Source organism: Eubalaena glacialis, chromosome 9 (genome assembly GCF_028564815.1).
Source record: "Eubalaena glacialis isolate mEubGla1 chromosome 9, mEubGla1.1.hap2.+ XY, whole genome shotgun sequence".
NCBI classification, from domain to species: domain Eukaryota; kingdom Metazoa; phylum Chordata; class Mammalia; order Artiodactyla; family Balaenidae; genus Eubalaena; species Eubalaena glacialis.
Genome location: NC_083724.1, coordinates 69,821,750 through 69,844,973, shown reverse-complemented (window position 1 = coordinate 69,844,973; position 23,224 = coordinate 69,821,750). Strand labels below are relative to the sequence as shown.

The following is a 23,224-nucleotide window of genomic DNA, read 5'->3' as shown; positions in this document are numbered from 1 at the left end:
CCTCCAAAAGAAATCTACCTATTAGGAGTCACTCTATCTTCCCAACCCCTCAGCCCTAGGCAGCCATTAATCTAATTTTGTCTTCACAGATTTGCCTATTCTGATTGTTTGATATAAATGGAATCATACTTTGTTCTCTTTTGTGGCTGCTGCTTCTATAATATTTTAAAATTCATTCATTTTGTAGTATGTATCAGTATTCACTATTTTTTTATTGCCAAATAATATTCCATTGTATGGATATACCATAGTTTATCCATTCATCAGTTAAAATGAACATTTAGGTTGTTTCCATTATTTGGATATTAAGAAAAATGCTGCTAAAAACAGTGTACAAGTTTTTATGTGGATGTATGTCTTCATTTCTCTTGGGTATATACCTAAGAGTGCAACTGCCGTGTCATATGGTAACTGTTTACCATTTTGAGGAACTGTGAAACTATTTACACCAAAGCAGTTGCACTATTTTTTATTCCAATTAGCAGTGAACCAGGAAGAGATCCAACTTTATTTTTTCTGCATGTTGTTCCAGTTGTCCAGCACTACTTGTTGAAAAGACTATTCTTTACCCACTGAATGGTCCTTGGCACTCTTGTTGAAAGGCAGTTAACTGTACATGTGAGGGTTTATTTCTGGAAACTCAACTTTATTCCATTGACCTATATGTCTATCCTATGCCAGTTTTCTACTTTCTTGATTACTGTAGCTTTGTAGTAAGTTTTCAAATTCAGAAATATGAGTCCTACAACTTTGTTCTTCTTTTTCAAGACTGTTTTGGCTATTCTAGGTGCCTTGAAAATCCATATGAATTTTAGGATAGGCTTGTCAATTTCTATAAAAAAGCCACTTGGAATTTTGATATAGATTGTACTGAATCTATAGATCGATTTGGGAGTACTGCCATCTTAACAAGATGGGCCATCTTGCTGGCCCATGAACATGGGATTTCTTTCCATTTACTTAGGTGGTCTTTACTTTCTTTCAACAATAATTTTAGTTTTCAGAGTATAAGTTTTGTACTTCTTTTATCAAATTTATTCCTAAGTATTTTATTCTTTTTAATGCTATTATAAATGGAATTATTTTCTTAATTTTTGGATTATTCATTGAAAGTATATAGAAATACAGTTGATTTCTATGTAATACAGTTGATTTCTATGTATTGATCTTATATCCTGCAACTCTGAACTTATTTAATAAATAAGTTCCATATGTTGTGTGTGTGTGTGTGTGTGTGTGTGTGTGTGTGTGTGTGTGTTCCTTAGGATTTTCTATATGTAAGATGACATAATCTGCAAATAGAGATAGTTTTACTTTTTCCTTTCCATCTTGGATGCCTTTTATTTTCCTGTCTAATTGTTCTAGCAAGAACCTCCAGTACAATGTTGAAAAGAAATAATGAAAACGGACATCTTTGTCTTGTTCCTGTACTTGGGGGAAAGTATTCAGGCTCTCACCATTAAATGATAGCAACTGTGGGTTTTCAGAGGCTCATAATTAGGTTGAGAGGTTCCTTTCTATTCCTAGCTTGGTTTTTTTTTTTTTTTTTTTTTTTTGGTTGCTTTGGGTCTCAGTTGCGGCACTCATGATCTTCCCTGCGGCATGTGGGATCTTTTGTTGTGGAGCGCGGGCTCTACAGTTGCAGTGCATGGACTCTCTAGTGGCACGTGGGCTGTAGAGCGCACCAGCTCGGTAGTTGTGGCGCGCAGACCTAGTTGCTCCGCAGCATGTGGGATCTTAGTTCCCCAACCAAGGATCAAACCCGTGTCCCCTGCATTGGAAGGCGGATTCTTAACCACTGGACCACCAGGGAAGTCCCTTGTTGAGTGTTTTTAACAAAAGGCAATAGATTTTGTCAAGTGCTTTAACTGTGCCTATCCAGACAATCATATGGATTTTGTCCTTTATTTTATTGATATGATATATTATATTAATTGATTTTCAAACCAACACGGCATGCCTGGGGTAAACAGCACTCGGTCATGGTGTACAATCGCTTTTCTAAATTGCTGGATTTGGTTGGCCAGTATTTTGTTGAGGATCCTTATGTCTATATTCATAAGTGATAAAGATTTTTAGTTTTGTTTTCCTATGATGTCTTTGGTTTTTGTATCAGGATAATGCTGGCCTTCTCACCAAAATCTCCACTCTTTCCAAGAGTGCTTTCAGGCTTGAACTTCTCCACAGTCTGTCCCAAATAAAGTCATTTCCTTTGGGGAGAATTTCAGAGCTCTCTGTTCTTATGGCCTGCCTCTCAGCCACTGCTCTGGAGCTGGGGCTGGGAACAGCGGCCCTTCTCTTGGAATGATTCCCCTGCTTTGTGAATGGGGTACTGGAGGGATGCAGTTGCCTCTGATTTTTTAGCTTGCCTCTCCTGGCATAAAACCTCTCCCTTATGAGCAAGACGCTGTGAGAACAATCAGAGACCCAATATTCGAGGGTTGCTGAAGCTGGCAGTGCATGGGGGCTGAGTGGAGGAAGTGACCCTCCCTGTCTCCTGGAACTGAATAGGGCTGGGAGGATGAGAACTGCTGGCAACCTGTCTTTCCCAGGGAGATGCTGTAGCCCTTGACTGGGGGCTGGTGGGGAGCAGCAAGTTGTAGCTCAAATGCCACAGAAACTCACCGTTTTTACTGAAATTTAATATATTTTCTTTTTAAAAAAATTTATTTATTTTATTTATTTATTTTTGGCTGCACTGGGTGCAATGCAATAACACATTGCATTATTTATTTTTGGCTGCATTATTTGAGTTGGGTCTTCGTTGCTGCGCGCGGGCTTTCTCTAGTTGCAGCAAGCGGGGGCTACTCTTCGTTGCGGTGCACGGGCTTCTCATTGCGATGGCTTCTCTTGTTCCGGAGCACGGGCTCTAGGCGCGCGGGCTTCAGTATTTGTGGCACGCGGGCTCTAGAGCGCAGGCTCAGTAGTTGTGGCGAACGGGCTTAGTTGCTCCGCGGCACGTCGGATCTTCCCGGACCAGGGATCGAACCCGTGTCCCCTGCATTGGCAGGCGGATTCTCAACCACTGCGCCATCAGGGAAGCCCAATATATTTTCTTGAATAAATATTTCTTCATTTGCTCGACAGCTGTAGACACTTTTTTTTCTTTAATAACTTTCACCAGTTATGGTTGTTTCGCTGGGAAATGGGACTGTGTAGCTCCCCATACTGCTTTTCCAAAAGTCACCACTCAATTCTATTATGTCTTTTAATGTTATTTATATACCAATTCTTTGTTTAAAGTAGCCAATCAAGTAAAGAAACAATGCTATTCTTGAGAGTTCTAAATTTTATTCTCACCACAAATTATAGAACATTTTAAAACACTTATCTATTTCAAGATATGCAGGAAAACAACTAAAGAAATGGCAGTTATAATTCTGTTATTTTCCAGCATAAATTTCAAAGTTAGTCTGCTTCTGCTTAAAAAGCATTCAAATATCAGAACTGGGAAAACAACAACAAAAAGACAAAAATAGCTTATATTTAGCCATAATTTTGTGATTGGCATATTTCAAGGGAAAATGTCAGATTCTTTTATTCTAGCTTAAGTAAAAAAACTGCTAAGTAGTGAAAGATTGTAGTAAAAATACAAAATAAAGAGTGGGGGCTTCCCTGGTGGCGCAGTGGTTACGAATCTGCCTGCCAATGCAGGGGACAGGGGTTCGAGCCCTGGTCTGGGAAGATCCCACATGCTGCGGAGCAACTAAGCCCGTGCGCCACAACTACTGAGCCTGCGCTCCACAGCCCATGAGCCACAACTACTGAGCCCGCATGCCACAACTACTGAGCCTGCATGCTGCAACTACAGAAGCCCACACACCTAGAGCCCGTGCTCCGCAACAAGAGAAGCCACTGCAATGAGAAGCCCGCGCACCGCAATGAAGAGTAGCCAACGCAGCCAAAAAAAAAAAAAAACAAAACACAGAGTGAACTTTTCCCTTCCTCTTCTGAGCAAGGTACTGTTAACAGCTTGGGACGTACAGGGTTTTAGACCTTTTTCTCTGCATACATTAAAAACACAAATATTTTTGGTTTCGTTTTTCTACAAAAAAGAGAAAAGATCACATACTGTTCTGCAACTTGCCTTTTTTTTTTCACTTAATATATAACGAAAATCCATCCTTTCGGGAACCTATATACAAATGACTCTCATTCTTTTTCTTGGTTGCCAACATCTCACAGTGTGGATTTATCACAATTCTCTTGTTAGGTATTTGCTTAAGTTTTTCATTATTATAAATAATCTTGCAGTAAGCATCGTTGTACCAACAGCTTTGTACAGTGTATATCTATAGAACAGAGCATTTTAATGTTTCTTCCATGAACTGCCTATTGATACCATTTACTCACTTACCTACTGGGTTGTCTGTGGTTTCTTACTGACTCATAAGGCTTCTAAATACTGGATAACCCTTTAAACCCCTTGTAAAAATATGTTCTAAATACAAAAACTAAAAGTAAGGCCAAGGGCTTCCCTGGTGGTGCAGTGGTTGGGAGTCCGCCTGCCAACACACGGGATGTGGGGTCGAGCCCTGGTTTGGGAGGATCCCACAGGCCGCGGAGCGACTGGGCCCATGCACCACAACTACTGAGCCTGCGCTCTGGAGCCCGCGAGCCACAACTGCTGAGGCCCGCATGCCTGGAGCCCGTGCTCCGCAACGGGGGAGGCCGTCACAGTGAGAGGCCCGTGCGCCATGGTGAGGAGTGGCCCCCGCTTGCCGTAACTAGGGAGAAGCCCGTGTGCAGTGGTGAAGACCCAATGCAGCCAAAAATAAATAAATAAAATAAATAAATTTATAAAAAATAAATAAAAATAAAGCCAGAATCTTTGAGACTAGTGCCCATATAATTGAAATTATGATCTATACCAACACATCCACTATAGAGAATTTACTCTCCAAATACCTAACCAAATTAGTATTTGACAGATAAACTACAAGAATCACAAAAAAAACCCCACTGAACTCAGCTGGAGACCTGATAAATGGGTCAGTACAACAGCAAAAAAATTTGAACTAAAATGGAAAAAATCTTGAGGAGATACTAAAAATGAATGAAAGATTTAAAAATAAAGCAAAATAATTTCTGTTGTCTCCTTAATTCTGTGTTTTCCCCCAGTAGTCCATTTTTCTTTATTGCTAAACAGTATTCTACTGTGTGGATGGACTGTACCATAATTTGCTTATGTGTTCACCTGTGGATGGATATTTGGGTTGTTTCCAGTTTGAGTCTCTTATGTCTTTAATTCTATTTTACTTACTAAAATTCCTCCATGAGACATACAGAGGTTCTCCTGGTTCCTGATGAAGGTTGATATTATCCCATAACAGCTGAATATACACGAGTTTGCTATCCTGAGACAGAGATGACAGGGGAAGCTAAAAAAGATCAGTAGAAAGTATTAGTACCCCAAGCATAATAATAATTACCAGTGGACCTAGCAAAGCTTGATTATATAAAACAGATGAGTTCTTTCAAAATTCTGGACCTAAAATTCTATGAAAATTAAAAAATTTTTATTTATATCTGATTACAAATGTTCTTATTATTTTCTGAGGTGCATGTTTCTCATTCTGACTTTCAAGGACTGAATGACAACTTGGTAACTGGCACAGCAGCCACAAGAAAGATTAACCTCCATCAAAACAAATTTTAAGGTAAGAGAAAGTGCAATGGTTTCTACTATCTTGTTGTACTGACTACTACTTAAATGAGTCAAAACAGAATTTATACTACTCTAAAAGTTTGTTGTGCCCCTGATGTATGTTTGGGGTTGGAGGTATCTCTCGATATTCAGTATCATAAAATGAAGGAGTTCTAGGAGCTCACTGTCTCCCGGGGAGTCAGGGATGCCAGCTCAAGCAAAGCAGGAGTTTCAGAGTCAGAGAGCCAGACTGTGGTCTTGGCCCCCTCCACTTATGAGGTATGTGACCTAGCAAAAATAACTTCCGTAATTTTTAGTTGTATCATCTGAAAAATGTGGCTAATATGAGTCCTTTAAAATAAAGTTGTGAGAATTTCAGCTGGGAATATTATATTTCAGAATAAAAACTACCTTTTCTAGCTACACTTGCAACTAGAAATGACCATATAGCTAAGTTTAGGCCAAATAGATACATATGAAAAGATTACGTGCAACTCTAGGAACTGTCCCTAGATAAAGAAGACATACTCTTCTCCACCCATTTTTCTTCTAACTGCTGGCTGGAATGTGGATGTGACAGCTTGTAAGTAGAGTCAGCTCTCCTAGACCAGGTATAAAACTTGGAAATGGAGGTCGCACTGCTGAGCAAAAAGATAGAAGGCTCTCAAGTCTCTAACACTATACCATCCCTGGACCACCTATCTAAATTTTTAAGTGAGAGAGAAATAACCTATGACTTAAGCCACTATTGTTGTATACTTCCTGCTACCTGAAGTTAAGCCTCATCCTAACAAACACCAATGTAGTATAAGTATTGAAGTTGATTCCCTACCTGTACACCTCCGTTACAATGTTCAGATGTGAGGATAAGTCCCGGCAAGTTACTAGGAAGGTCCAAACGTCTGAAATACCAAACGAGGTTCCAGAAAATGATTGGATGTTGATTGATGAAAGAGGACGTGTGAATCACCTGATCGCCTTCATTTTCTAGCAAAGATTCAAGTTCTTTACGAAGCACTAGAGGACTCAAGTAGGGCACAGAAACAGGGGGAGGATTCGGTCTTTTTCCTAAAGGATCCTTAAAAACATAGAAATACAAAAAGAAGTGAATATGATCTATGTTATTATGTACGTTTCAGAGTATGTCTCAATGAGATTATACTTCTCTGTCCTTTCAAAGTCAATTATTTCAGGGCCATTACTACATGTAGTAGAACACCCTAAAGAAAACATAAAAGAAGAACACCCTGAAGAAAACATAAAGATTAAGAAGTACTTAATCATAAATACCGTTAAGTTAAATGATTACAAACGAAAATTATTAATCCATGTAATAGACCCTATTTTAAACATGAGTTTTTCTCTATCACATTAACAGCAACGGCCTATGTAGGTTTGATTTTTTTCCTTTTCAATTTTTTATAAGAAATATTTGCATTTCTGATGTTTTATAATGGTGATACCAAAAAATATGTGACTTTATCTTCCGCTTAAAACTCTAAACAGATTATGCAATTTTTTGTGTTAATATTTCTTTTTTAAAAAAATTAATTAATTAATTTATTTATTTATTTTGGCTGTGTTGAGTCTTTGTTGCTGCACATGGGCTTTCTCTGGTCACTGCACACGGGGGCTACTCTTCATTGTGGTGTGCGGGCTTCTCATTGCGGTGGCTTCTCTTGTTGTGGAGCACGGGCCCTAGGCGAGCAGGCTTCAGTAGTTGTGGCGAACGGGCTTAGTTGCTCTGTGACATGTGGGATCTTCCGGGCCCAGGGATTGAACCTGTGTCCCCTGCATTGGCAGGTGGATTCTTAACCACTGTGCCACCAGGGAAGTCCCTGTGTTAATATTTCTTGACTCTTTTTAAAACTGTATCTAACTTGTTTTTACATTTGATTGCAACAAAAACTAAAGAGCAACTTTATAAATCAAATGAAATAATGAATTAAAAAAACCCCAACCTAGACTTTGTAAGTTGTGCATATTATAGTCAGAATAAAATGTTTATGACCAGTATTAACAAGTACCCATAGTGCCCAGATTGAGGTCTCCAAATACTGTTTTCCTATAAAAGGAACCAGGTTTCTTAAAGAAATGGCTAATTCTAGGTCTGGAGAAGGAAATAATATAACATGAGCATGAAACATCTTGCAATATAAGAAAGCAAGGAAGCTTTAAAAAAAAATTATAAAAAGGCTACCAGAGTTGTGTCAAAAGGATTAAGGCACCAACTTGTAGAGGCTTCTAGCTGACCAAAGAAGGAATAATATAAGCATCAATAAGGATAACAACAGCAATGGATATAAACATAAATGTTTAAACCAATGAGTTCATAATGATACCGTATCCCCCCAGATAATGGATCACCTTGGAGAATGCTAGGAACCCAACTTGTTACTTTGAAAACTGATAAATAAAAGGAAAAAAAATCAAATATTTATTTTGCCTTTCCATCATAAATTGCATCTTTGGAAAACCAGACAAAAGCCATGGGGTTAGTTTCTCTTTACAGATATATTTCATATAATAAAAAAGATGACAGAATTAGACTATCATCATTTTATAGCTCCAAATGGACAACTTGATCTAGGCATTGAGGTGTTAATAGCTGCTAACATCACAAAGATAGTTCCTGTCTCCTGTTGGAGGGACATACCACTACTGATGAAGCTCTCTTATAAAAATAAACAAATGAACAAAAAAGAACAAAAAAACCCTGAATCTGATCAAGCTTCTAACTGCAATTACCAATTTACAGGGTTGTAATCAACAAATAAATTGCAAGGGAATAAAGTGCAAGGGAAAAAAAGAGTCTACAGATTTAAAAACACTAATAAAACCAGATTAACCAATTATGAAGCATGGACCTTATTTGATCCTGATTCCTCAAACTACAAAACACACAACTTGATATTTTTGAGACCATTAGAAATTTGAACAAACCTGCTGTATAGTACAGGGAACTCTACTTCACTTTGCTGTACAGTAGAAACTAACACAACATTGTAAAGCAACTATACTTCAATAAAAAAAAAAAAATTTGAACAAAGATTGAATAACTTGATATTATTTGTTATTTTTTGGGTCTGATAAGGACATTGTATTTTTAAGAGTCCTTATCTTTTAGAGATAAATACTGAAATATTTACAAATGGAATATATGGTGTTTGAAATCTGCTTCAAATGGATCTATGGAAGAACCGAATGAGGGTATACATGAAAGAAAAATGGTCATAAGCTGAAAATTACTGAAGCTGGATGATGCGTCAAAGGAAATCATTATACTCTTCTGTTTATTTGTGTACATATTTGAAATTCTAAAGTTCTTAGTCTGCTTATGAAAAATTCTTATCACTTTTCATGTGATTAAAATAAACCTACTACAGAAGAATTACATGCTGTTTTAATAAATACTTACATGAACACACAGTATAATTATAATGCTGTTACATACCACAACTTCCTGCAGACTGTTTGGAAGACTAACTGTTGAAATGCCATGAAACGGTCTCTGGGAAAAGTCCATATTTTGCAAGGGGCCTCCAACACTGTGACTTCTAGTCAAAGATACATTTCGTTTTGATAAACTATTAGGCACAGGTGAAATTTTCATAGTTTGGACATCTCCACTGGCTTTCATTATTTCATCACTTAAAAAAATGAAGAAATGCTGTGGTTAGTTTGTGTTAAAAAATCTAAATCTGTAGAGCTAGACTATTTTCTACAATGAATTTTGAATGTACTGAATATATCTGAGAAGAGTCAGTACCGCCTTGTAAGAATTAAATTTTCTTCAGGTATTTTTGTAAAACTGGTCAGAGAAACAGGATGGAGTAGACGATCTGATGAAGGGTAGGAAGAGGATATATGGTATATAACAGGTATTATGGTATTATTTTAAAAAGATTAAGTGTCCATTCATTTACCTTGTTCAAAAATTATTTCATCTTTATTAAACAAAATCACCTATACATCACCTTACATGTATAATGCATGTAAGTAAGTAATGTAGATTCATTGCCAAGTATTTAATCTCTACCAGGCCATGATCCACCTAAGGACAGAGGTCAGATTTTATTTACTTTTTAATTTTTAGTGTTTAGCATAATGCTTAGCATACAATAGGCTCTCAAAAAATGTTTGACTCAATATTTAAGAGTAAAAGGTATACTTCGCTGTAAAGAGAGTATGTGTCTGGAAACTGACAATGACTACACTGAAGGGGAAAATACTTTTTACTGTTGAAAAGTTCATTTTTGTAAAAGACCACCATAAAACATTAAACACAGTGTTAAAAATGATTTATCATCAGATCCATTCATTAGATATTTAAACAATATATGGTAGTAAACATTTAAGGTTAAATTCTTAAAATACCAGAGCTTATGCCTATGTAAGCCAGGTTGTATTTAAAGATGGAATTTTTACAAGGGTACCCAATTTTTAATGAAGAGTTCTCTGAACCCCATGGTACCTTGATTCAACTGCAGAGCTTGTTTCTTCAGTTATGGTCTGGTTATGTTTTGGGAAATCCATAAAGTTGATCAGGTCAGGTTCTGCTGAACTGGATATGGGTTTGTGCTCCAAAGGTTCACTTGCCAGTGTAATGCTTCCACTTTGTAAACTGTCACCAGACGTACTTGGTTTCAGGAAAAAGCTAAATATGGACCAGTCCAAAAAAACCCAAAAAAGTCTTTAAAAATCCTAGAATCCTTTAAATTTCATCATATTTAGAATCACTTTATGGTAAAAGAGTCATTAATGAGTTATACAAATCCATAGAAATACTGCCTATTTCAAACACACACACACACACACACACACACACACACACTCCTGCTCTCATTCTCTCTTCCTCTCTTGTCCCAAACTTTTCAAATGAAAAGGTCTAGAGCAGGTCATTATAGATTAATATAAGATCCCTTCAATTTTTGAGAGACACTAAAGAAAGCTATGAAGGAAGATGGAAAGCAAAATATTTCCTTAATTTTCTTAGTTAAAAAAAAGAACAGCATTTTAACATGTATTAACCTATAATTGTTTATAATACCCTTCCCTCCCTTATGAATCTCCATTTTTGTCTCTAGTCATTTCCTCTCCACTCTATTCATTCAGAATTTTATTTTCATCTTCTCTCTCTCTTTCTCCTTCTGGGTGGGGATGGGGTGAGGGTTTCACCTTGCAAGGGACATTAAGAGAGCTTTCTAAAGTGATAGTAATGTTCTGTATCTTGATAAGGCTTTGTTTTGCACAAATCAAATTTACCTTAAATGAAAAAAACTGTAAATAAATACTGAACTCTAGTTAATTATATGAACGCTCAAGTCTTTTGTGGGAAAAGTGATTTAACGTCTTCATCTTCTTTTTTTTTTTTGGCCGCACTGCAGGGCATGTGGGATTTTAGTTTCCCGACCAGGGATCGAACCCGTGCCCCCTGCAGTGGAAGTGCGGAGCTCTAACCACTGGACAGCCAGGGAATTCCCCATCTACATCTTATTTTAAATGAATAAAAATGTAAGATGGATTGGTGGATGGATGGAGGAATAGATAAAGCAAGTGAAGTAAAACATTAATTGTAGAATGTAGGGGTATATATTTGGGTATTACTGTAAAAAAAAAAGATCCTTAAACTTGGCTGTCAGTTGGAAATCTCCCATAATGACATCCAAGGGAGGAAAATCAATAATGCTCCTTTATATTCAATTAGAAAATATAAAATAAGGTACTTACCACAAAAGATTAAGAAACACAATTAACAAAAAAAGTACAAAACTTATGGAGAGGGCTTCCCTGGTGGCACAGTGGTTAAGAATCCACCTGCCAATGCAGGGGACATGGATTCAAGCCCTGGTCTGGGAAGATCCCAAATGCCGTGGAGCAACTAAGCCCATGCGCCACAACTACTGAGCCTGCACTCTAGAGCCCATGTGCCACAACTACTGAAGCCCGCATGCCACAACTACTGAAGCCCGCGTGCCTAGAGCCCCTGCTCCGCAACAAGAGAAGCCACCGCAATGAGAAGCCCGCACACCGCAATGAAGAGTAGACCCCACTCGCCACAACTAGAGAAAGCCTGCGTGCAGCAACGACGACCCAATGCAGCCAAAAATAAGTAAATAAAATAAATAAATTTTTAAAAAAATTTACAAAAAAATACATATGGAGAATAATTTAAAACTCTATTAAAAGAATATCTAAAAAATGGAGATATATACCATGCTCATAGATAGGAGAATAATACTGAAGTTGTCCATTTCCCCCAAATAAATCTATAAATCTAATTCAATCCCATGAAAACTTCAGGTGGATTTTTTTTTTAAGGAACTCAAAGTTACTCTAAAATTTTATATGCAAAAATACGTAACTATAAGAAAAAAATTTCCGTAAGGGGGAACTTACCCTACCACCCAGACATCATAACAGAGTAATAAAAATAATACAGTACTGACAGAAAGAACGGAGAACCACAATGAGGTATACATAGGAACTTGATATATGATAAAGGTGACGCTATGTATCAATGAAGGAAGGATGTAAAACTGGCTCATTATATGGAGAAAAATAAAGCTGGATCTCTACAATCATACACAAAGGTAGACTTTAGATGGATTTAAAACCTAAATATCACAAGTAAAATATAGAGCTCACAGAAGAACGTTCAGGAAAAAAATTTCATGTACTACAGATGGGAAATAACTTTTAAAACAGGATTCCCAATGCACAAATCATAAGGTGGAAAATTAATGGATAACATCAAAATTAATAATTTCTCTTCAGAGAATTAATATCAAGAATATTCAAGACGGGAATTCCCTGCTGGCCCAGTGGTTAGGACTCTGCACTCTCACTGCCGAGGGCCCGGGTTCAATCCCTGTTTGGGGAACTAAGATCCCACAAGCTGTGCTGCATGGCCAAAAATAAAATAAAATAAGAAAGAGAAGAATGAACAAAGCCCAAAGTCAGTAGAAGGAAAGAAATAATAAAGATCAGAGTGGGAATAAATGAAATAGAGACTAAAAAGACAAAAGAAAAGATCAGTGAAAGTAAGAGCTGGTTCTTTGAAAAGATAAACAAAATTGACAAATCTTTAGGTAGACTCACTAAGAAAAAGAGAGAAGGCTCTGATAAATAAAATTAGCAACAAAAGAAAAAAAATAACAGTGGGTGCCACAGGAATACAAAGGATTACAAGAATATGAAAACAGCTATATGCCAACAAACTGGACAACCTAGAAGAAATGGACAAATTCTTGGAATCATACAACTTTCCAAGACTGAATCATGAAGAGAAAATCCGAATTGATCGATCACTAGTACAGAGACTGAAGCAGTAATCGAAAAGCTTCTAAAAAACAAAAGACCAGGACCAGACAGCTTCACAGGTAAATTCTACCAAATATTTACAGATTTAATACCTGTCCTTTTCAAACTATACCAAAGAATTCAAGAGGAGGGAACACTTCCTAACTCATTTTATGAGACCAACATCACCCAGATACCAAAACCAGATAAAGACCACACAAAGTAGGAAACTACAGGTCAATATCTCTGATGTACATAGATGCAAAAATCCTCAACAAAATACTAGCAAACCAAATCCAACAATACATTAAAAGGATCATATACCATGATCAAGTGGGATTTGTCCCTGGGATGCAAGGATGGTTCAACATCTGCAAATCAAGCAATGTGATACATACGTTAACAAAATGAAGGATAAAAATGATATGATCATCTCAGTAGGTGCAGAAAAAGCAGATGACAAGATTCAACACCCATTTATGATAAAAAACTCTCCACAAAGTGGGTATAGAGGAACATACCTCAACATAATAAAGGTCATATATGACAAGCCCACAGCTAACATCATACTCAAAGGTGAAGCTGAAACATAGTATATAAATCCCAGCCACAGAAATTAGCCAAGAGAAATAAAAGGCATCCAAACTGGAGAGGAAGAAGTAAAACTCACTGTTTGCAGATGACATGATTTTATACATAGAAAAGCCTAAAGAATCTACCAAAAAACTATTAGGAGTAATAAATGAATACAGTGAAGTTGCACAGTACAAAACCAACAAAAACCTGTTGCATTTCTATATACTAACAACGAGCTAGGAGAAAGGGGAATTAAGAAAACAATCCCATTTACAATCACCACAAAAAGAATAAAATAAATGGAATAAATTTAAGCAAGGAGTTGAAAGACCTCTATACTGAAAACTATTAAGACCTTGTTGAAAGACATTGTAGACACAAATAAATGGAAAGATATTCTGTGCTCATGGATTGGAGGAATTAACATTGTTAAAATGTTTATATTTTTTAATTACCTAATTTTTAAAATATTACATAAAGCAATCTACAGATTCAGGGCAATCCCTATCAAAATCCCAAGAACATTTTTCACATAAATGGAACAAAAAATTATAATATTTATTTGGAAACACAAAAGACCCTGAAGAGCCAAAGCAATCTTGAGAAAAAAGAACAAGGCTAGAGATATCACACTCTCTGATTTCAAACTATATTACAAAGCCATAGTAATCAAAACAACCTGGTTTGGCAGAAAAACAGATACAAAAATCAATGTAACAGGGACTTCCCTGGTGGCGCAGTGGTTAAGAATCTGCCTGTCAATGCAGGGGACAAGGGTTTGAGCTCTGGTCTGGGAAGATCCCACATGCCACGGAGCAACTAAGCCTGTGCGCCACAACTACTGAGCCTGTGCTCTAGAGCCCGCAAGCCACAACTGCCACAACTACGGAGCCCCAGCGCTGCAACTACTGAAGCCCGCGTGGTTAGAACCTGTGCTCCACAACAAGAGAAGCCACTGCAATAAGAAGCCCTTGCACTGCATCAAAGAGTAGCCCCTGCTCGCAGCAATTAGAGAAAGCCTGCGTGCAGCAATGAAGACCAAACGCAGCCAAAAAAAATCAATGGAACAGAACTGATAGCCCAGAATTGAACCCTGGCATACATGGACAATTAATTTACAACAAAGGAGCAAAGAACATTCAATGGAGAAAGAATAGTGTCTTTAATAAATGGTGTTGGAAAAACTGGACAGCCACATGCAAAAATATGAAACTAGACCACTATCTCACACCACACAGAAAAATCAACTCAAAATGGATTAAAGACTTGAAGACCACAAAACTCCTAAAAGAAAACATAAACAGTATAATCTTTAACATCAGTCTTAGCAATGTCTTTTTAAATATGTCTCCTCAGGCAAAGGCAACAAAGCAAAAACAAACAAATGGGACTGCATCAAACTAAAAAGCTTCTGCACAGCAAAGGAAACCATCAGCAAAACAAAACAACAACCTACTGAATGGGAGAAGATATTTGCAAATGATATATCTGATAAGGAGGTAATACCCAAATTATATAAAGAACCCATATAATTCAATATCAAAAAAACAAACAACCCAATTAAAAAATGGGCAGAGGAGCTGAACAGACATTTTTCCAAAGAAGACATCCAGATGGCCAACAGGCACATGAAAGATGCTGAACAAAACCACATTAACATCATCATCAAGAAATGCAAATCAAAACCAAAGTAAGATATCACTTCATTTCTGTTAGAATGGCTATTATCAAAAAGGCAAGAAATAACAAGTGTTGGTGAGGATGTGGAGAAAGGGGACCCTCATACACTGCTGGTGGGAAATGTAAACTGGTGCAGCCACTATGGAAAACAGTATGGAGATTCCTTGAAAAAATTAGGAATGAAACTACCACATGGTCCAGCCCAGTTCTGGGTATTTATCCTAAGAGTACAAAAACATTAATTCAAAAAGGTACATGCACCCCTATGTTCATTGCAGCATTATTTACAACAGCCAAGACATGGAAGCAACCTAGATGCCCATCAACAGATGAATGGATAAAAAAGCTGTGGTATATATACACAATGGAATACTACTTAGCCATAAAAAAGATGAAAATTTGCCATTTGCAACAACATGGATGGACTTTGAGGGTATCACGCTAAGTGAAATACTTCAGATGAAGACAAATACCATGATTTCATTCATAGCTGGAATATAAAAAACAAAAACCCAAAATAAATGAACAAACCCAACCAAAGAAAAACAAACATGAGAACAGAGTAGTGCTTATCAGAGGGTGAAGGAGGGGTAGGGAGGATGAAATGGGTAAAGAGCGTCAACTATATGGTGACAGATGGAAACTAAATTATTGGTGTTGACCACGCTGTAGTGTATATAGAAGTAGAAGTAAAATGTACACATGAAACTTATAAAACATTATAAACCAATGTTACCTCATTAAAAAAATAAATCTTTAAAAAATTGGCAAAGGATATAAACAAGCAGTTCATAGAAAATGCTGGAATAACTAATAAGCATATGAAGAGATACCCAAACTCACTAATATTCAGAGACATTAAAAGAAAAATGAGATACTACTTTATATCATTAGAGCACAAAATCAGAAAAGTGATCATACCAAATGCCGGTAAGGATGTACAGAAATGAGTTTTGGGGCACTACAAGTAGGAGTGCAGCCATCTGGGAAGCAATCTTCCAGTGTTTATTGAAATCATGTATGGAAAGAACCCAATGATCTCACTCCTAAGACTATTATTCTGAAAGAAATTACTTCATAAGTCCAGAAGGGGACATATATTTTGCAGTGTACTGCAATAGTACAGTGATGTTTATAGTAACAGAGAACTGGAAGCAACTGAAATACCCAGCACTATGACAGTGGATAAGTAAAAGGAGGTATTAACTTCCTATAGGAGAAAAGGAATAAATTAGATGTACATATAGCAACTCAGATTTTAAACTGAGTAATAAAAAGAAATAAATTGAGATTTTCAGCATCATGCTAATCATGTACGTTAAAAATACATAATCATGCAAAACAACATTATTTATAAGGTTATATATTCAAGGATTTATCACACACAGCGGAGTCAGTGTTTTTGTTGGGTAAAATAATGAGAGTGGGAATGGTGAGGGGAGGAAGATAATAAAAGAGGGCCCTTGCACAAACCAATGATGACAGTGCATCAGGAATCAAGAGTATGGTTTCACTCAGCTCCACACTGAAGCTAACAGGAAAAATAGAGCGGAGACACCTCTGTGACTGGAAATTTTTAAAAAGTAGATAAAGGTAGTTTGTTCCATAAAGCAAATAGAATATTAAGTATAAGTACTTTAAGTCAGCATACAGTTACCAAACTCTCAATTACTTAATGACTGATTATAGATCAGCCTCTCCTTTCCAATGCCTAGAATTGGGTCATTTCACAGTACAGAGCACCAACATAAAGGGGCAACAAGTTAAGAGAAGAGTTAAAGCCCCTTCCACCTTTTTTTGGGGGGTGGGGCGGGGGCGGCTCCAGAACACATAATCAAGGTCATCGAGGCAGAAATATTAAAATAATGACTAACGTTAGAGTTCGGAATTATCTGTAATAATTATATAATCTATGTAATAATTATATAATTTACAAAGTTTAGCTCCGAGAATTAACTACTACTTATAATCATTTGTTAAATAAAATGGAAAAGCGGTCTCCTACATTATTAGTATTTTCTACTCAAATACTGAAAGTGCAGGAGGGCGAGGAAAGGAACATCTGGAGCATACCATGACTATTTCACTCTTCCCCCAGGAGTCATGCCTCTTGGGGGACGCTTACCTCTTTAAGGGAGCTTTTACAATACTAACCTTGCAGAGCCTCTCAAGTCTTTAAATTCTACGTTGAGAAGAGGCAAGAAGTTGCTTTTACAGAAGGGACAGGTTGTATTCAAGTTTGAATCATCTGCCGTCCATCCAGCCATAATTTCTTCATCATAAACTAAAGCTCCACAAGCTCTGCACTGTGAACAACTTGACATCAAAACCTAAGAGCAGAGAAGTACACAGACTGAGAACCTCCACAGTGAAAATCAGTCTTAATAGGCCATCCTCTTGAGACAAACATAGAATTGTATTTATTTTGTTGATCACACTTGGAATAACAGTTCAATTACTTTATAGGTAAAACTACCAGTTTATTGCCTTGTTTACATAAGACATCAAGCAAATTCAACAAAATGACTTAGTTTATTATTCTGTCCATAAAGGTATAGAATTCTGTTAAATGCCATTCTGAAATAAAAATATGTTTACAGCCACTTTATCATGGACAGAATATAGAACTTTTACCTCCATTGCACAATTCTGATAGATGCTGGACATGCTGGTGTTTTGAGAAGAACCATGATCTGACTTTTCAAAGTCCTGCCCTTTTATGCCTCTTGGAAATGGAAGTTCACCTAGAGAGAAGTAAACATCATAACACATTATGTATGAAAATGTCCTTATTCTTTGGAAATGCATACTTAGGGGGAAATATCATGAAGTCTGCAATTTATCTTCAAACGGTTTAGTATCAAAATGTACTTATGTATATACGCAGAGGAAAGGTTAACAACAGTTAACTAAATCTAGGTAGAGAACATATGATTGTTCACTATATTATTCTTTCAACTTTTTAGGATATTTGAAATTTTTCATAATAGAAAGTTGGAGAAAATGAATAAAATTACAATTTTAAAAAATAACACAGAACTAGGAAATTTCAGTGATATAGCACAGAAATTCTCCAACTCTAGTAAATATCTGATTCACCTGGAGAGCTGGTCAAAAATATACATTCTTAAGGTCCCATCCCACAGATTAAGTCTCAAAAGTTTTAACCTAGGGCTTGGATACTTGTATATACTTTTAAACAAATTCCCCAAGTGATTCTGAGACACCCTAAAGTTTGAGAACTAATGATAGAATCCATAAATGTACATAACTAAAAATAAACTCAGTGGGTGACTACAGTACTTGTAGATCATATAAAATAACAGTGATAATACGGTGTGACTATATCAGATCCTCTCAACAAATGGGGCTTACCGTGTGTGTGGTGCAGGGAGGAAGAAGTATGGGCATAAATTAAAAATTAATTTTCTATAAATTAGAAGAAAGGACGATCCTTCCCCTTACCTGGTGAGTAATGCAGTTTACCTACATCTCCACTGCTGCTGCTACTGCCAAGGCTTGTGTTGCTCTGGGTAAGTTCACTAGGGACCAGCCCTGAGATACTCGTGTTAGGTGATATATTCTCTCCTAAAATATGGTCTTCAAGGCCAGCTGGGAAGCTGTAATCTCTCTTTGTTTCCTCCTTTAATTGAAAAGAATAACGTCCCACATACATAAGTAATACCTTCCCCAATGAGAATATATTCACTCTACCCTTTTCAGAATTAAACTCATCTATAATTCTTAAACAAATCCTCATCATCATATGTTTCAAAACCATGAACTCTTTCTGTTATTTGGAATTTCTCTTCCATACTCTAAGACATTCAAGCAATGACCTATGCTTTAAGATTATGCTGTGCTCCTAGTGTATATTAGGAGTGTGGGGTTTATTCCAATATTCAAAATTATAAAATGAAGGAACTCTAGACGCTCACTATGCCCAGTGTAATCAGGGACCCCAGTCCAAGTAGAGGAGGGGCTTCCAAGAGTCAGCCAGATTGTGGTGTTGGCCCCCCTTCACATATTAGGTATGTGACCTTGCAGAAATTACTTAACTTCCATAACTTTTAATTATATTATCTAAAAAATGTGGATAATATAAGTACATTAAAATAAGGTTGTGGTGAGAATTTTAGCTGGCAATATGATTATTCTGAATACAACCATCATTATTAGAGGAATAAAACATGAACAAAGTTCTGAACACTGAGTTCTTAACCACTATAAGTGACTGTTGATGCTTTAGATAGAAAACATTTCAATAAGCAGTTTCCTTTTTAATTTTTGCTTTAAAGGAGAAAGACTTGTGTGTTCCTTGTTATAAAACCATATTAAATGATTTTTAAAAATTAAATAGATAGGCAAAACAGGAAATAAAACACTTATAATATCAACATCCACACAGTACAGTAAAAATCTTGATGTATATCCTTCTAGTCAAAAATATGCATACATAATACATTTTTACAAAATAGGATATTTTTAACCCATTCTTCTCATGTAGTTTATCATTAAATCTTCTACATTATTTAAATCCCTGCAACCTAATCTGATTTACTGATGTATTATAAAGAATTTAGTAAATCCTCTACTGCTTAAACATTCAGAATCCTGTAAATTTTATAGGAGTTACACTGCTGAATTCACTTGAGCTATTTTTACACATATCCCTAAATATTTTCTTAAATTCTGGATAAAAGTTATGAATATTTTAGACTTTTTATTCATTCCTTCACTTGAAAATATTTATTAGGTATATCCTATTTGCCTTTGCAGTCAATGGTACTAGGGCGATAGTAATGAAAAGAAAAGAAAGATTAAGATCTGCAACCACCTGGAATTTACAGTCATATATTCCAAGTCCAAATTACTCTATAGAAAGCTTTTTATTTAACACTGTTAGATAAAATTTCAAAAGTGAAATGGCTCACACTGGGTTTTTTTTGTTTGTTTTAAATATAATGCCAGGTTAAGATGCTTTTGAAGTTAGCTTATTTTGTCTTTCCTTAACTGACCTTCTAAGTTCTTTAAATACAAAATTTGCCCACTCCTATTTTCACAGAAAGATATTATGATTAATTCTCTTTATGATGATTTTTAAAAGGATTAGCAGTTTTTCAAAGGCTATAACAAAAGACAAGAAGGGCATTATATAATGATAAAGGGATCAATACAAAAAGAGGATCTTAAAGTCATTAACATATATGCACCCAATTCAGGATCACCTAAATAAATAAAGCAAAGACGCAAAGGGAGAAACTGACACTAAAACAATAACAGTAGGAGACTTTAACACCCCACTGACATCAATGGACAGATCATCCAGACAGAAAATCAATAAGGCAACAGAGGTCCTAAAGGACACAATAGACGAGTTGGACTTAACTGATCTCTAAAGGACATTACATCCAAAACCAGAATACACATTCTATTCTGTAGAATGCACATTTTTCAAGTGCACATGGAACATTCACCAGGAAAGACCACATACTAAGTCACAAACAAGCCTCAAACAATTTAAGAGGATAGAAATTACACCACGCATCTTTTCTGACCACAACAGTATGAAACTAGAAATCAACTAGAGAAAGAAAAATGGGGAAAGAACAAACACATGGAGACTAAACAACATGCTACTAAAAAACCAATGGGCCAATGCTAAAATCAAAGAAATCAGAAAACACCTTGGGACAAATGAAAAGTAAAACATAACTTTATAAAACCTATGGGATCCTGCAAAAGCAGTTCTAAGAGGGAAATTCACAGTGAGACAGGCCTTCTTTCAAGAAACAAGGAAAATCTCAAACAACTTAGCCTACCACCTAAAAGAATCAGAAAAAGAAGAACAAAGCCCAAAGTCAGCAGAAGGAAGGAAATAATAAAGATCAGAGAGGAAATAAAATAGAGATAAAAAAAATAATAGAAAAAATCAATGAAACTAAGAGCCGGTATTTTGAAAAGATAAACAAAAATGGACAAACCTCTAGCCAGGCTCACCAAGAAGAAGAGAGAGGACCCAAATAAACAAAATAAGAAATGAAAAGAGTAGAGTAGAAATAACAAATACCATAGAAATACAAAAATAACAGAATACTAAGAACATTTATATCCCAACACATCGGGCAACGTAGAAGAAATGGACAAATTTCTAGAAACATACAGCCTGCCAAGACCGAGTCAAGAAGAAATAGACAATTTGAAGAGACCAATTACTAGAAGTGAAATAGAATTGCCAATAACAAAACTACCTGCAAACAAAAGTCTAGGACCAGACAGCTTCACTGGGGAATTCTACCAAACATGTAAAGAAGAGCTAAAACCTATCCTTCTAATACTATTCCAAATTATTAAAGAGGATGAAACACTCCCAAAGTCATTCTACAAGGCCACTATTACCCTGATACCAAAACCAGACAAAGATACTACAAAAAGTGAAAATTACAGACCAATATTCTTGATGAATATAGATGCAAAAATCCTCATCAAAATATTAGCAAACCAAATCAAACAACATATAAAAAGGATCATACACCATGATCAAGCTGGACTTATTCTGGGGACACAAGGATGGTTCAACATATGCAAATCCATTAATGTGGCACATGGCACTAACAAAAAGAAAGACAAAAACCACATGATCATTTCAATAGATGCTGAAAAAGTATTTGACAAAATTCAACATCCATTCATCCTAAGAACTCTCATCAAAGTGGGTACAGAAGGAACATATCTCAACATAATAAAGGCCATTTATGACAAACCCACAGCCAACATAATGCTCAATGGTGAAAAGATGAAAGCTTTCCAGTTAAATTAAGGAACAAGACAAGGATGCCTACTCCCACCCCTTCTATTTAACATAGTATTGGAAGTACTAGCCAAAGTTATCAAACAAGGGAAAAAAGGGTATCCAAATTGGAAGGGACTGCAGATGACATGATACTCTATACAGAGAACCCTAAAGTCCCCACCCAAAAACTTTTAGAATAAATTAATTCAGCAAGGTTGAAGGATACAAGATTAATATACAGCAATCTGTTGCATTTCTATACACTAGTAATGAAATATCAGAAAGAGAAAGTTAAAAAAAAAATCCCATTTAAAACTGCATCAAAAGAAGAAAAAAACCTAGGAATAAACTTAATCAAGGAGGTTAAAGACCTACACACTGAAAACTATAAAACATTGATAAAGGAAAGTGAAAATGATTAAAAGAAATGGAAAGATATTCCCATGCTCTTGGATTGGAAGAATCAGTATTATTAAAATGGCCACACTACCCAAAGAAATCTACAGATTGCATCTCCTATCATTTTTCACAGAAATAGAATAATCCTAAAATTTATATGGAACCACAAAAGGCCCCAAATTGCCAGAGCACTCCTGAGGAAAAAAAGAACAAAGCAGGAGGTATAAACCTCCCAGACCTCAGACTATACTGCAAAGCTACAGTAATCAAAACAATGTGGTACTGGCACAAAAAAACAGATACATAGATCAATGGAACAGAACAGAGAGCCCAGAAATAAACCCACGCACCTACAATCAATTAATCTATGACAAAGGAGGCAAGAATATACAATGGAGAAAAGACAGTTTTTTCAACAAGTGGTGCTAGGAAAACTGGACGGCTACAGGTAAAACAATGAGATTAGAAAATTCCCTCACACCATATACAAAAATAAACTCAAAATGGATTAAAGACCTAAATATACAACCCGAAACCATAAAACTCCTAGAAGAGAACATAGGCAGGACACTCTTTGACATAAATCATAGCAGTATTTTTTGGATCTGTCCCCTAAGGCAAAATAAATAAAAGCAAAAATTAACAAATGGGACCTAATTAAATTTAAAAGCTTTTGCACAGCAAAGGAAGCCATCAACAAATCAAAAAGACAACCTATGGAATCAGAGAAAATATCTGCAAATGATGCAACTTACCCAAAATATACAAACAGCTGATACAGCTTAATATCAAAAAAAAAACAAGCAATCCAATCAAAACATGGGCAG

The 23,224-nt window shown here is 36.2% G+C and overlaps 1 protein-coding gene across 2 annotated transcripts in view; it reads right to left on the bottom strand.

Moving 5' to 3' along the window:
- DENND4C (DENN domain containing 4C) overlaps positions 1-23,224 on the bottom strand; it is a 127,140-nt gene that overhangs the window by 4,429 nt on the left and 99,487 nt on the right. For both annotated transcript variants that reach the window (XM_061200464.1, XM_061200465.1), the window contains 7 exons: positions 18,671-18,848; positions 17,840-17,949; positions 17,360-17,535; positions 10,122-10,304; positions 9,102-9,297; positions 6,480-6,725; positions 5,264-5,381 (listed from right to left, as the gene is read on the bottom strand). In XM_061200464.1, coding sequence (XP_061056447.1) covers positions 5,264-5,381; positions 6,480-6,725; positions 9,102-9,297; positions 10,122-10,304; positions 17,360-17,535; positions 17,840-17,949; positions 18,671-18,848 — 1,207 coding nt within the window. The remainder of the gene's footprint in view (positions 1-5,263; positions 5,382-6,479; positions 6,726-9,101; positions 9,298-10,121; positions 10,305-17,359; positions 17,536-17,839; positions 17,950-18,670; positions 18,849-23,224) is intronic.